General features: G+C 35.0%; 3 protein-coding genes across 3 annotated transcripts; 1 reads left to right on the top strand and 2 right to left on the bottom strand.

Annotated features, from left to right (window-relative positions):
• Positions 1-3,478: 3,478 nt before the first annotated feature.
• LOC107102528 lies at positions 3,479-6,518 on the top strand. The gene is made up of 10 exons (XM_015401872.1): positions 3,479-3,503; positions 3,599-3,660; positions 3,769-3,801; positions 3,890-3,937; positions 4,153-4,200; positions 4,294-4,344; positions 4,440-4,469; positions 5,551-5,916; positions 6,005-6,043; positions 6,146-6,518. The coding sequence occupies exons 1-9, from the start codon at positions 3,496-3,498 to the stop codon at positions 6,034-6,036; spliced, it is 678 nt and encodes a 225-aa protein (XP_015257358.1). The 5' UTR covers positions 3,479-3,495; the 3' UTR covers positions 6,037-6,043; positions 6,146-6,518.
• A 161-nt stretch (positions 6,519-6,679) lies between these two features.
• On the bottom strand, positions 6,680-7,789 carry tyrobp (TYRO protein tyrosine kinase binding protein). The gene is made up of 5 exons (XM_015401873.1): positions 7,616-7,789; positions 7,513-7,533; positions 7,277-7,420; positions 7,122-7,189; positions 6,680-6,912 (listed from the first exon to the last, which is right to left on the bottom strand). Exons 1-5 carry the CDS (start codon positions 7,650-7,652, stop codon positions 6,856-6,858), a joined length of 327 nt encoding a protein of 108 aa, XP_015257359.1. The 5' UTR covers positions 7,653-7,789; the 3' UTR covers positions 6,680-6,855.
• Positions 7,790-11,150: 3,361 nt separating this feature from the next.
• On the bottom strand, positions 11,151-13,895 carry LOC107102536 (TYRO protein tyrosine kinase-binding protein-like). The gene is made up of 6 exons (XM_015401883.1): positions 13,158-13,895; positions 12,450-12,571; positions 11,917-11,983; positions 11,715-11,735; positions 11,390-11,524; positions 11,151-11,263 (listed from the first exon to the last, which is right to left on the bottom strand). Exons 3-6 carry the CDS (start codon positions 11,954-11,956, stop codon positions 11,214-11,216), a joined length of 246 nt encoding a protein of 81 aa, XP_015257369.1. The 5' UTR covers positions 11,957-11,983; positions 12,450-12,571; positions 13,158-13,895; the 3' UTR covers positions 11,151-11,213.
• Positions 13,896-13,973: the final 78 nt, after the last annotated feature.

A 13,973-nucleotide genomic window follows, 5' to 3' on the forward strand; every position in this document is an offset into this window, starting at 1 on the left:
CACGGTTTTCATTTTTTGTGGTGGAACTCTGGAAGTGGAAGTCTTTGTGGGCATAGACGGAGAAGATTTTCTCTTCATGTTGGTGGAAGCAGTGACGTCCATGGAATAGTCGTGCTCAGACATTTTTAGCGGCGCTGCGACAGTTAGCTTATCATCGTTTTTCTTCATTGCTATAAGTAAAGTAAAAAAAGTACGTCCACTTATGTCCGCCATCCCAGTGGAAGTCCTGTTTTAAACCGGTCTGTGACAAATCCCAGTCGAAAAAAATGTGTGTGATTCGCACCAATTCCCGGACAAAAATCACGCCATCTGGCGGAAAATCTTGCGGCTTTTTCAAATCACGCGAGAATGTGTACAAAACAACAAAAATTGAGCTGGCAACACTTGTGGGTCCTTTTTTAAGCGAATGTCGGTGATTTAAAAGTAATTTTGAGTGATAAATAAATTTTTTTTTTTTGCGATCATTGCACGTGCCCGGCGGGCAAATGCAATGAAATTTGTTCTCTCCCGACAATAAAAACTACTTGCCCCGGGCGATCGGGCAAAGGTTAACATCGAGCCCTGCTATTGTCTTTACATAATTATAAAACTCAGATTAAAAAAGAGATTCATGTGATCAACTGTTATCAAGCCTTGCAATACATTTCACACAATTTAGGTCTTTATTGACATCTAAAATGAGTTTGCCATGTTTCTATCGCTCTGTTGTATCTGCAGCTGCACATTTAAGCTTGTATTAGTTTTTTTTTCTTCCCAGGAATATCCTATATTTAGCTTGTAATTAGTTAGCATGCAAAAGTATTGTCAGTGTCCCATTCCCACAGCATAATGCTGCCATCACCATGTCGCTCTGTGAAATACCGTGCTTAGTAGCGTTACTACATTTTACATGTGCTCTTAAAAGTTGGGAGCTAATCTGATCAGAGCACCTTCTTGAACACATCTGATTTTTTTTTTTTTTTTAATGGCTTTCCTGTTGCAATAGGTACAATAAAGTTCAGATTTTTCAAACTTTCCACCGATAGGTTAGATTTGTCCATCTACGTAAATCTCTGCAGGTGTTCCATAGTTACTATCAGCCTCTTGGCTACACTGTTGAAAAACGTTTTTTAATCATTTTTTCAATATGCACTTTTTTATGTGTTTTATATTCAAAAACACAATATCCGTTATTATGTTTTACCTGTATCACTCTGTGATTATTGAATTTGTTGCAGCACTTTTTCATCAACAGGTATGAAAAAGAGAGACGAATGACACATCTTGGTAATTGTGAAGGTGCTTTATACTTTAATTCAAATAGCATTGAAAAGTGCTGAGCTCCATTGTGTCCTAAACCTACTTTAATCATTGTAGGACAGCAGAGATGGGAACAAATACTTCGTTACTGTACTCAAGTAGATTTTTCTGATATTTTTACTTTACTTTACTACTTATTTTTATGGCGACTTTTTACTTCTACTCCTTACATTTTTACACAAATATCTGTACTTTCTACTCCTTACATTTTAAAAAAATTGGCTTGTTACTTTAGTTTTGAATCATTTCAATGGAGTTACTGTTATTATTTTTCACGTCACCAATACCAAATTCAATCTAATTGGATGGGAATCTACGTTGCATTTGACGCACCACTACAAGATGAATCGACAGATTCGACGGTATTCATTGGCGGCAAATCATTGCAGCTTGGTGGCGGTGGCGTTAGCATAGCAGCATGGATGACGAGATGATTGAAAATGAACACAACGGAGATCTAGTCCTATTGGCAGACATCCATTTAAAATGTAGGCAACGGCATTTAAAAAGTTGTTTCTACTTTTACTTTTATGCTTTAAGTAAATTTACAAGCCTGTACTTTGTTACTTTTACTTGAGTAAAGAAGTTTAATCAGTACTTCCACTTTTACCAGAGTATTTTTTAGCACAAGTATCTGTACTTTTACTCAAGTACGGAAAGTGAGTACTTTTGCCATCTCTGCAGGACAGTAATCTGTACATAGTTTAGAGGTGGGATGTACAAGTCAGTATTCCATTTTTTGGGAACACAGAGACAAATATTTGAGTCTAAAAAAGCTATTACACCGACCGTCTCCAACCTTCTTAAGGCTGAGGGCTTCTTCATGGGTACTGAGTCATAGGAAGGGCTACCAATACTGACCTATAAACTTAAATACTCTATGTGATTTAATATGATGAAATGCTCCATAAATGACTGAAAACAACAGAATAAAATCAAATTAAAACTTATCCTACTGGTGAGTTGTTTTCAGAAGATGCTGATTGCATTGTATGGTGGCCCCTGGTTTAAGGTGACCAATGAGTTAACATACATGATTTTGAATACAGGAAGCTAGAATACTCGAAAGGAACCCAGAAAGATCTCAAACAAGAATTTATAGAATCTACACAAAATGTCTCTCTCCATAGTTTTGACCCTGGTTCCTCTTACCATAGATTGACTCAGAATTTTATGCAGTGTGTCAGAGTGGTATAAAACAACTCATTGTTTTATTCATTTTTTTCTATCACAGATTTTATTGTTTAACTATTTGGAGGAAATCTAAACAACTGTGAGCATGTTTTACAATGCAAAGAATAAGATAGAAAAAGAAAAAAATGCCTGGATTTCAAATACATTTTGTGTAAATAAAACGAACAACAGAGAAACAACACTACATTTTTGTTCTTTATTGCAGTTTTTAATTTGTTTTTTAGTCAGAAAATTAGCTTACAAACCATGCACAGATCAGAAAGCCAGTCTTGTGTGTAAAAAATAACCTGACTGTGTGGGTGTGTGTGGGTGGGTGAGGATGTAGTGTCCTAATAAAAGAAAAAGTCTAAGCTACATATTACATTTTGGGATTTTTTTAAATGTTTGGCTATAGTCAAATTAAAAATAAAAATGTTACCTATTCATATTATACATACTCTTTATTGCCTTTTTAAAATGTATTCTCCATTTTAGGGTTGAAAGGTATTTCTTTCAAGTTTCCATGATTAGTTTTAATTGAAGTTTCTCACAGACACATGCTATCATTTTTAAACTGTTAAAAAGGCCCTTTGTCAGTTGAAACAGGACCACATTTTATCAGTGGACATTCATGGAAAAAACCCAACTGTGGTCTGATACAAAGGTAACTTTGGTCTAAGAGAAGGTCAGAGGGCATTCTCTGAAGTAACCAGCCACCTGTAATTAGCACATATTAAAGGTTAATACCCATCTCTTCTGTGAGTCTGTATGTTAAGAACTGTTGTTGTCATGTTGAACCGGAATGAATCGGCTTTTGTAAACCTTTCTGAATCTAAATGTTGTGTCTTGGGCACAGAAATGAAACTGTCTTTAACACACAGATGGAGTCTTTGACGCTATCTGACCAATCTGATCCCAATCTGTAATTAGCTTTGGTACAGCCTTGATGTGGGAGAGCATAAAAAGCCAGAGTGCATGCAGTGTCATTGACAAACACAAGACAGGTGGGAAAACCAGGGGAAAATGAAGTGGTAAGATTTTAAACATTTTCTTTTTTAAGCTGGTTTTTATTTAATTTACGACTGTATATAAAAGAAATTCAAATAACATTTTTTTTTACCTTCAGTTTCATGTTTTGTCTGATACTGCTACTATTTGCAGTCATAGGAGTACAAGGCCAAATGAGAGGTAAAAGACACAAAACCTCCATTTATTTATTTTTCTTGCATGAATCTGCAGTGAAAACTAATGAATACCAGAAAATGGGGATAATGTGTTTTCCTTCTTTCCTTTAAGCTCCAAGACGACACGTGTTGATCTTTCTCAATGGTGAGATTTTTAGTCAATTTTTTTCCTCCCTGTTTTGCTGTTTGAAGAATAACACATATTTATGTGTGTTTTTTTAATTTTCTTATAGAGGCACTTGGGGCAACAACTGAAAGAGCAACACCTGCCAAAGTCACAGGTTGGTACATCGTAGACATTTTTTCCAGTCTTCATTGCTCATCTCTCTACATCCTTAAAATAACTTTTTGTTCCCTATTAGAACTTTAAAACAGGATAAAAACAGGGAAGAGAAACCTACACAGAATTATTTTGTAGTATTTTTTGGCTTAATATTTAACAAACACTAAAACAAATGTGTGAGATTATGTTGTTAAATTTTATTCCCTCATGCAGCAAAGAGAAACCCAGTTGATAGACCAGTGAGAGACCAAGATTCAGATGGTATGCTACTGTTTTGAATATTTATGATGATATTTTTATTAATCAAAATAGAACAGATTTGAATTAAATGTCAACAAAATATTCAATTTATAGATTTGTCTGAGATGCAGTCAGCAGAAAGTTTAGTCACCCCTGGCTATCAAGGTGCAGTATGAATCATACTAACTTTATATTTTAAAACTTTATTTCCTATTTAAAATAAAAGTAAAGTGAAGTAACCTTTTCCCCTTATATTTCAGGACCTGATCAAAGTGGAAGTGAAAGCAAAGGTGAATTTTTTTATTTGTGTTCTGAATTACTGTAAATCACAAAGTTTGCAGACATGCAATGCCCTGCAAGAGTCTTCATATCCTTTAACATTTCTCACAATCGTATTACATTACAACCAGAAATGTTGATTGTATTCGATAAGCCTACACTGTTATATAAATGTGATTTAGGATGGACCAGATTTATGATTTACATTTTGTTTTACAAATACAAATCTGATAGTGAGCTGTATAATATGCGTCATACCACCAACATTTAAAGCAAGTTAAGAGAAATTAGAGGTTATTTGGGGTATTTTTTTAGCACTTTTGCCATTCTAGGGATGCAAAACAAATTTCAGTCAGTAACCCTGTGTGGAGAGCATGCACCGATAATTAGTGGCCTTAATCTAAACATTTCTATTGTAGCTCTGGCTCTATATTAAGGGGCTTTGTTCTGCTGACATTCTCAAATCTTGCAGCCTCTCACAGGTTTTTCTACCAGGATTATGCTGGTTTTATCCTAACATTGTATAATATCAGTTTTCTGTCCCCTTCAAATAAAAAGTATTCTCACAGAATGAAACGTGTATTTAGTTGGAAATTATGTAATAATGTTTCCATCACTCCAGTGTGACCATGGGCCTCTTGGCTGCTTCTGAATAATCCTCTCCTTGCCAGGCCCGTCTACTCAGAAAAACAGCAATGTTTTGGTAGATTTTCAGTTCTGACATACTCTTTCTTTGTCTGAAAGATCGCTTTATCAGTACTCTGTATTTTTATTTTTTAGGCTTGGGATACTGTTTTCTAACTGAACCCTGCTCTAAACTCTAAATAGAAATAATGTGCTGTTGTTTGCACCCAAATTTATTTAGTGGCATAAAAATAAGAGGGAGCTGTACAAAAAAGCAACACTTTTCAGATTTTTATCTGTTAAAAAAAGAATGGATTCTATTCTTTTTGCAGTAAAGCAGACATTTCTGTTGGATTATCAAATAAATTGGACCCCAAAACACTAGGAAGTTTGTAGTAGTGACAACTACGGTTGTCAAGGAAGGTCATACAAAGAATTAGATTCATGAAAAAGTTTCATTTCTTACAGAAACATCAAAAGACCAAGACAGCTTTGAGCATACTGATCCCAAAGCTGGAGGAAGAGAACAGGAGGCATCAAGGGGAAAAACAAGAGCAGGAACCCACAGCATGCTGCTACTAGATCGGACCAGCAAGCCTGTTCAGGATTATAGGAGCCAGGAGCAAACCAAAGGTCAAGGCAAGCCACAGGGTGGTGAAGGACAGACTGATCTGGGTAGTGAAGAGGGAACAATGGGAAAGTCTGGAAGAGCCACTCAAAGAGGCAAATTCCAAAATCAGCCTCAGAGGGTGCACCCGGATAAAAGCAGAGTGACATCTGGGGAAACCTCAGAGGGTAACGATGGGAACCTGGCTATGGTTCACAACAGTGAAGGTAAGACCACTCATTGAGAGGCAACCAAAGGTTTTTAAAAGTATGAAAATTAGTTAAAAAAGATGTTTAAATGATAATATTCCAACAGAAACCAGAGAATACAGCAGCCCTGAAGCATAGGCGTTTGGTAAGAACATATTTCCTTGACTAAAGTTAGAAATAAAGTAACTGATTGTTAATGCATGCAGTTCTCATGAAATGTTGTTTCTTTTATCTTTAACCCTCACAGATTCCAGCATCTTATCTCCAGGCAGGACTGGATGAAGACTTCTTTTTTCTTCATTTTTTCTGAAACTCATTAATTTCTAATGTCTCTTTTAACAATGGATGGCTTAAAGTATCGTTGGTGCATGCAATTCATCTGCTGTAATTATATACACAGAGTTTTCCTATGTTTTTCAGAGTTGCTTCTTTCCCATGAGTCAGGAGCCTCCATAGGTTGACTCATCAGAAGCAGACAGGATGATTCAAACGCACCTAATGCTGGGGATTTCTTTATTACCTTCAAATAGAAGTTTTTTTCTCCCTGTTTTTGTATTTTTATCTAAATCTGTGGTTTGTTTGAATCCTGTTTTGGGAGTAAATCAAGAATGAGCTGCTTGTAGTAAAAGCTTGTGTATGAAACATGTACAGTAATCACAATAAATAAAGGGGATTTTAATTTGTTTGGCTAAACATTGATTGTGAAATTGAATTTTATTTGTCATTAAATACAAAAAAAAAAAAAAACATAAATTACAAATGGGACCTGCATGAAATATCATTTTCCAATGCATTCTCATTCAGCACAGATTAAATCACCTTCATGAAAAACACTAAATCCCTGCAGACTGTTTATCATTAGAAGCTAAAAGAATACAAATGATTATTGAACACATTTCTTTTAAAGATTTCAAAAGCAGTCACAAGCAGGAAGCTTTTACAGTTTTCCTCATCCTATCATTTGCTAATGTGTCGAAGCTCATTGTAGATATCCGACTGGACTCCGTGTAATTCCTTTAAAGCCAAGTAAACAAATAAAATAATTAACTATCCATATATACTTTGTTGTAAAACATCTTTTAAATGTTCAAATAATGCATAAAAAGATTTTTTTATAGATATATAATCAGTTACATAGTAAGATTTTTTAAATGTATCATTATGTATTTTAGTCGTCATGTAAAAATATCAGATTATTCAATTTTCAACGCTAAATATTTTACCTCGTATGGAGATTCTGTCAGTTCTGGTGTAATTTTCTTTGAAGCAGATAAAGGTAGATTTCTTCTTCCTATATGCAACAAGGGAAAATGATTGATGTACTCCCCAGGGTTTAAGAAAAAACACAGAACGTTTACTAGAGAATTTACAAGTTTACCATCATGAGTCTCTCGCTCCCTTCTTCTCCTGTGCAGACTAGTGAAGCAGAACACACAAATGATGAGGAATATGGACAAGATAATGTCAGAGGCAATGATGCCAATCACGGAGCCCACATTAATTAGGTAGCAGGGGCCACAGTCTGTGAGTAAACATGAGAAAAAGGAGATTTTAAACAGAGTAGAGGATCAGATCACTGTGTTTATTTAAAGAAAAATGTTGAAAAAAATATACCATGCTGTCCTTCCCCTGAGCCTGAAAGAGATAAATGTTTAAAGCATCAGAGAATGCTTACTTCTAAGCTTTTGCTGTAATGCAGTATAAATGTATGTCTCACCAAACATGGAGCCCACAACACAGAGCGCATCGGGCATTTTCTCAGATGAGGAGGAAGAGACAATCCAAAGATTAGTAGATGTTTTCTTCTTTGTTAAATAGCTGCTTTTTTGTGTCCATGAACAGGATGCTGGAAGTCAGAGTAAGGGTTGGAGTCTCCACGGTCAGTACTGTATCAGAAAGTAGGTTTGTCTGCAAGAGAAGGAGGAGCACAAAGAGGGACACCACTGACAGAAGAGGAAGTTACAGTCTCTGCTGTATCTCTTTTCTAATACACGTGATATTTGTACAAATGGTCTTTGTCAGAATAGAAAAGCATAATATCACCAAAATTCAGGCCACAATCAAGAATATATTGTAATTTAAACGGAATAATCCAAATAAAAATAGCTGCAGAAGCCAGCAGCTTCAGGTTCCTTTTATCTCAAACTTAGTTTTTGCTGAAATACGAGTGATCATATCATCAGAAAATGTCCTCATGCTGTATGAATACGAGTGATCATATCATCAGAAAATTTCCTGATGCTGTGTGGTTAAGCGCAGGTGGCTGGCTGAGGTCAGTAATGCCTGGTTTGAAAGGCCTTCACCACAGCTTTAGTCTGAAATAACACTATCCTGCCAGCAAACTGAAACTAAAGTTTTTCTCACTGATTTGGAGTGGAAATTTCTTTTCTTAATGTTCCATAACCCAATGATGTTTTACATCATCAAATATAGTGCTCTCCCTAATTATTTACTGACACAAAAGCATTTCTATAACTATCATCATGCCACGTTCATGGTTCAATACACCAGAGGCTATGAAACCACAAATAAGTAGTGTAGGATGTTGGCAGACATGTGTCTCACTTTATGACAAGAACAGCATCTAAATATGCAAAATCAAACAGGCAAATTGGATCAAGGAGACACCTAAACATGGGCCCTTGTAGTTTAGAGACTTATAGTTTAGGGGTGTTGAAGCAAAGACGGCGGAAATAATGTTCAAGCCTAACAATTCTGGTTTTCATGTTTTTGAAAAGAAAAACATATTTCACTTTTCATGACTTTCACTTTCTAAATAAGCACTCTGTGTTTCTTTGAAATTCTTAAGAACCGTAAAGGACTGAATATGAGCAAACAGCACCAGCCAAACCTTTAATTAAACCACCTATAAAATAAAATCCATGCCATACTAATATGATAACTGTTCACTGGGAAATTTATTATAATGATAATAAATCATTCTTAAAAGAGGGGATTTTGATGTCTAATTAACTTAAACAGAATTTTTGGTTTTCAGTAACCGTAAACCATAATAATCAAAATAACATAAAATAAAGGCTTGCAATATTACACAATATTTGTATAAACATACCGTATATATATTACTTTTGTTTTCTTAAACAGTCACCAAAATATTTAACCTTTTTACAAAATTCTTATATATTCAAATTTTTTGTACCTGCAGTATTGGCAAAAAAAAAAAGACATTTCTTTTTTATCAGAGTTTTTTAATGTTAATCCAGTTATTTTTCACAGAAGAAGTTAGTCATTGGTTTGTATTTTTATTCTTGTATTACCGTAATGTACTGGTCTATGGTAAAGCAACTGCTTCCACCTCATAAATAAACACATTAACCAAAGGTACACATATGTGAAATAAGACAGATTTCTCAACCTATTAATCAAAGCTCAAATGTGTTTTACTGTTATTCTCAGGTTAGGTAGAAGCTGCTTTCATAAACTGAACCTGTAGAAATGTAGTCAGATCTGTGGGATAAAAAATAAAAAAAATCCCTCCAAAATGACGGGCAAAATGGACGCTGAGTGTCCAGAAGATTCTCAGATTGTTGAAGTAAGGAATGAAGCAACCATTTAGACAAAGTCAAGACAGATTAGCCAGACAATGCTACAATATAAGACTGGTCTTGGTCAACATGTTTTCTTCATTTGACTCCAGGCGCAGTTTCACTGCAAGATTTGATCAGCAAAACAGTAAGACTTAACGGATGTGGCTTCAAAACAGGTCACAATACTTAAAAGGTCACGGTAAAGCCATGATAGACCAGATATCAAAGGACTAAATAGAAAAACTGTTAAGCTTTATAAACATAAAGAAATATTCACCGTACAAACGTGTATTATAATTTCATTGCAGAAAAATAAAAACAGAGAAAAACAAATATGTAAGTTTTTTTCTAAACATTCAACATGATCATAATAGTGCAGGGCAAAAAGATGTGTTTAGAAGTAAAAAGAAAAACCCCATATTCACATGGTTTGGTGTGCATTCCTAAGTTTTGCATTCCTTAATTTTGATTATTTAAACTTGATTTGTACCTGTCAGAAATATTTGATACTGATGACAGTATCACTACTTTGTAAAAAAAAAAAAAAAAACTGATTAAAAACTTACTTAACCTAGAAAAAGTTCTTAAGAATAAAGCCATAACATGATATTACCGGTAGGTCATCTTTACATAAAAAATGGTTAGTTTAAGGCTAACCAACAGATACTCGCATTTTAACCCTTGCCTAGCTTGTTGTCAACCAAAAACTACCTGTCGAGGGTGCTATTGAGTAAGTATAGACACTATGCCACGATGCTGTCAAAATGAGCTGTTCACATTGTTTATTCCTTTATTCGCGATGCTTATAATTCCATGTATAGTATAAAGACCATTTTGCATTTGAAAATTTATCAAAATGTAAAAAATTTTATAGATTTTACATTTTTAAATTGCTAATAATAGCAATTGTGTAGTAGTGTACTTACAAAGTGGGAAACTTAGAAAATGCTGGAATATTTTTTAGACAAATTGTCATTAAAAAAAGTTCTCGAAAATTTTTGGCACCCATGATAAAAAGAAAAAAATGAGTAATAGCTTTCAAAACAAACAATCTTTTATTGCAGCAACAAAATCTAGCACTGAAAGATGTTTAGAAATCACACGATTGGTTTAAGTAGGGTTATTCAAAAAAAAAAAAAAAAAAGAAACCCAAGAAACAGAATCATTAAAGTAAAACATGATTTTAGGCAACATTTAAAGTGTTACTCCTAATGGTGCTCCTGATGATGCTGAAAAAATAACCCAAAGTAAATTAAATTGAGTATTAACTTTAATGAACTTTTTCTTGGGGCATAGCTGTGAATTGACAGAGTAGATAAATTGTTTTTAAAACGTCCATTCAAAGCAGGAAAATGAAAAAGATCATGACATTGAAATAAGCTTGTTGGGTATGGATACCCATAAGTTAGAAAATAGTTTCCTAAAAAATAAGTGCTGACTAAGAATTGCAAACAATATGCATACAATATATACAATCAGAGCACTTCTCGAAAGATGATTAAACAGTTGGTGCTATGATAAACAAGGCATGAGGAGTTATTATTGTCAACTTACAGATGTTCGGAGTATGATTAGAGGTAAAAAAAAAAATCATTTAGCCCACCAATAGAAAAAGACAGTCAATTTTATGTTACACAACATAATTACATTTTGTTTAAAATTATTTTTTCCACCAAATGTAGCATAACTGTGGAGTTTTTTGTAAAAAAATAGTTGTATTAAAAACCTACTAAAGCAACCAAATCAGGCAAATAATGAATCAAATCTTCATTCTTTATTCTTGATGTTGGCCCGAACATTCATATAAATCTTGTCAGCTGTAAAGAGATAAAAGAAAATGTAAACAACATTTAAATATAAATAGGGCCTTAGCAACATAATGAGATATTAAACTGAAGAAGTTTTTGGTGGGATATCAACGTATATTCAAATCCGTCCCTCACCATTATCTACTTTCTGACGCCGGTAGCTTGCATATTTGTAGGTGATACCAACAATGAGAAGAGTCAGCATCAAATCTGCAGAGATGATGCCTGCCATAGTCCCCGGCTCAATTCTGTAGCAAGACACATTGCTGCCTGGTAGGCAGGTGCAAAAAGAAAAGGTTACAGAAAATACATTGGTTGAGAAACAAAAAACAGAGACACGATTGGAAAAAATGATTTGTCAAGTTTAAAGTTAACTGATTCTTTTCTTTTACGTCGTTGTAATTGTGGGATTTCAGCAATGGATTTCAGAACCCTAATGTTTTCTGTGCAATGCACATACCTGCTAGTGCCCCACTCAGACCTAAAAAACAGAAAAGATAAAAACAAGGACACATCAGAAATTAGGCCCTTTAATGCTGATATTGAAGAGCTTTTGTCACATCTAACAGCTTTTGTGGTTACCTCTTCCTGTGTCAGACCACCTAAATGTGGAGAGTATTTGTGCAAAATGCAGAGCAGAAGAGCTGTGAAATGATACTTACTGCACAGAAGAGAAACCAGAACAACAACGTTGTTGGCCATAACTTTGTCAGTTCACTTCTGTTGACTCTGCAGAGCAAAAGATTGAGGAGGAGCTCTCAGAGACATTAAAAAAATTAATAATCCTTCTGTTTTACTAGATTTGATAGCAGTATAATGAATAAATTCCCTATAAACTGTGTTAGAAACCGTGGGGTGGACTTTTCCATTTGCACCATGAAACAAACAACTCCTCTACTAGTCAGACGCTTCCGTGTGGGTAGAAAAAACACCAGACAAAAGGAGATAAAAAGTAACTGGAAAAAAAAACAACAACATCTTTATAACATTATTTTTAAAAACTGCTAACTGCTAACATTTGCTCTTAAAATATATTACGCTGAGGGAACTAAAAAGTATATCTGATATTTTGTAGCAGCCGAAAATAGAATCTGAAGAAACATGCAAACCTTAAATGGTGTTAATGTAAGAAATAAAAATTCCAGGAACTGACATGAGGAAGAGAAAATCAGTGTCAAGAGTAAGCGCTACGTACCTTCTCTGTTGGGTTTCATGTGTCTTGTGCGTTCCAAAAGATGAAGTGTGTATGGTTTGTGCTTCAGGGGGGTGACGTCTGACTTCCTCCAGTGGGCTGAAACACTGCTTGTGAATCTTTGTCTAAAAAAGACAAGTCAAAACTGTGTAAGCACTGCTTACATACTTTAAATGCTGTTATGATTAGGCATTACACTTAAGCTATGTCTTAAAAAAAAACAAAAAAAAAATACTATATATATATCTCTATATCAGCATCTCTAGGTTCAAATGTTCTACATCAACATGAACGCTGATCAACTACAGGAGGGTGATAAACTGTGTAGGACATACAACCTTCATCACCTTCCTGTAGGGGAGGGTGACAAAGTGAGGTGACATAAATTGTAGGTAGTTAAAAGGTCATTACTTGGCTCAAAATCTGATAGTTAACAGTTTATATTTTGCCAATGCAAATACTAAGCTGGCAGATGTTATTCATAAACTGTCTGTGTACACTTCCCTATTTAAACCAACCTTTTTATTTTTAAGTTATCATTAGTTGTAATTCCTGTCTGATCCTTTAGTGCAATAATAATTTGAGATGGAAAAATCATTACAATCTCTCAAACATTGCTTTTTGTAAGGTCAGCATTTAAGTTTTAACAAGTAAATGCACAATTACATTTCACATGTTTTAAAAAGAGAGTTTTTTGCTCTTGATACTCACCTTCTTTCTCTCTTGGCCTCCATCACATCCAAAAATTAGGACAGTAAATATGTCCCAACTGTGACACAATACAGAGTTTGTTATTCAATATTCCTTAAAATGACAGACACCGGCAGTAAGTAACTAAAGAAGTCCTGCTGCCTTTTGGGACTCCTGAGGCAGGAAGCAGGTACATGTAGCAAGCAGGTCTAGCATGCTACGGCCCAGGGGGTGGCCGAATAAAAACATTAAAAACTGAGAGGAGTAACCATGGAGAAAGAGAATCAGTTGACCTCAGAGCATTTCTGGCAATCTGTGCAGTGCTTCAGAGAGGAAAGCAATGCTTTGGTAACACAGTTTATAATAGGCGCTGTGAGATGGTGACCTTGACTGAGGATATTGGAAGAGTGGAAGGAATACTTTGAGAATCTCCTCAACCTCACCCAAGCTTAAGGCACAGAGGTGGTAAAGTAAAAAAAAAAAAAAACTCCATGGTGGCAAGACTTTTGGGGTGGATAAGATCCATCCTGAATATCTTCAGTATCTTAGTGTTTTTGGACGACCCTGGTTGATATCTAAGCCTTGTGCTATGGCACAGTGCCCCTGGACTTGCAGACTGGGCTGGCAGTTCTCCTTCATACTGTATGTAAAGTTAAATTTATGCTAACTTAGATATGTTATACTGGCCGGGCAACTATAGTTTCTGTTATATTGCAAGTTTGATTAAAGCAGACAGACGTTTTAGGTAATCTAGGAGCTGCAAGTGAACTATAGTTAACAGAAAACACCTTGGCAGCTACACATGTATTCTAAATGCTAAAACGAACTGAAACTATT

The sequence above is a fragment of the Cyprinodon variegatus genome, unplaced genomic scaffold, assembly GCF_000732505.1.
Source record: "Cyprinodon variegatus isolate N-32 unplaced genomic scaffold, C_variegatus-1.0 Scaffold1271, whole genome shotgun sequence".
In the NCBI taxonomy this organism is placed as follows: domain Eukaryota; kingdom Metazoa; phylum Chordata; class Actinopteri; order Cyprinodontiformes; family Cyprinodontidae; genus Cyprinodon; species Cyprinodon variegatus.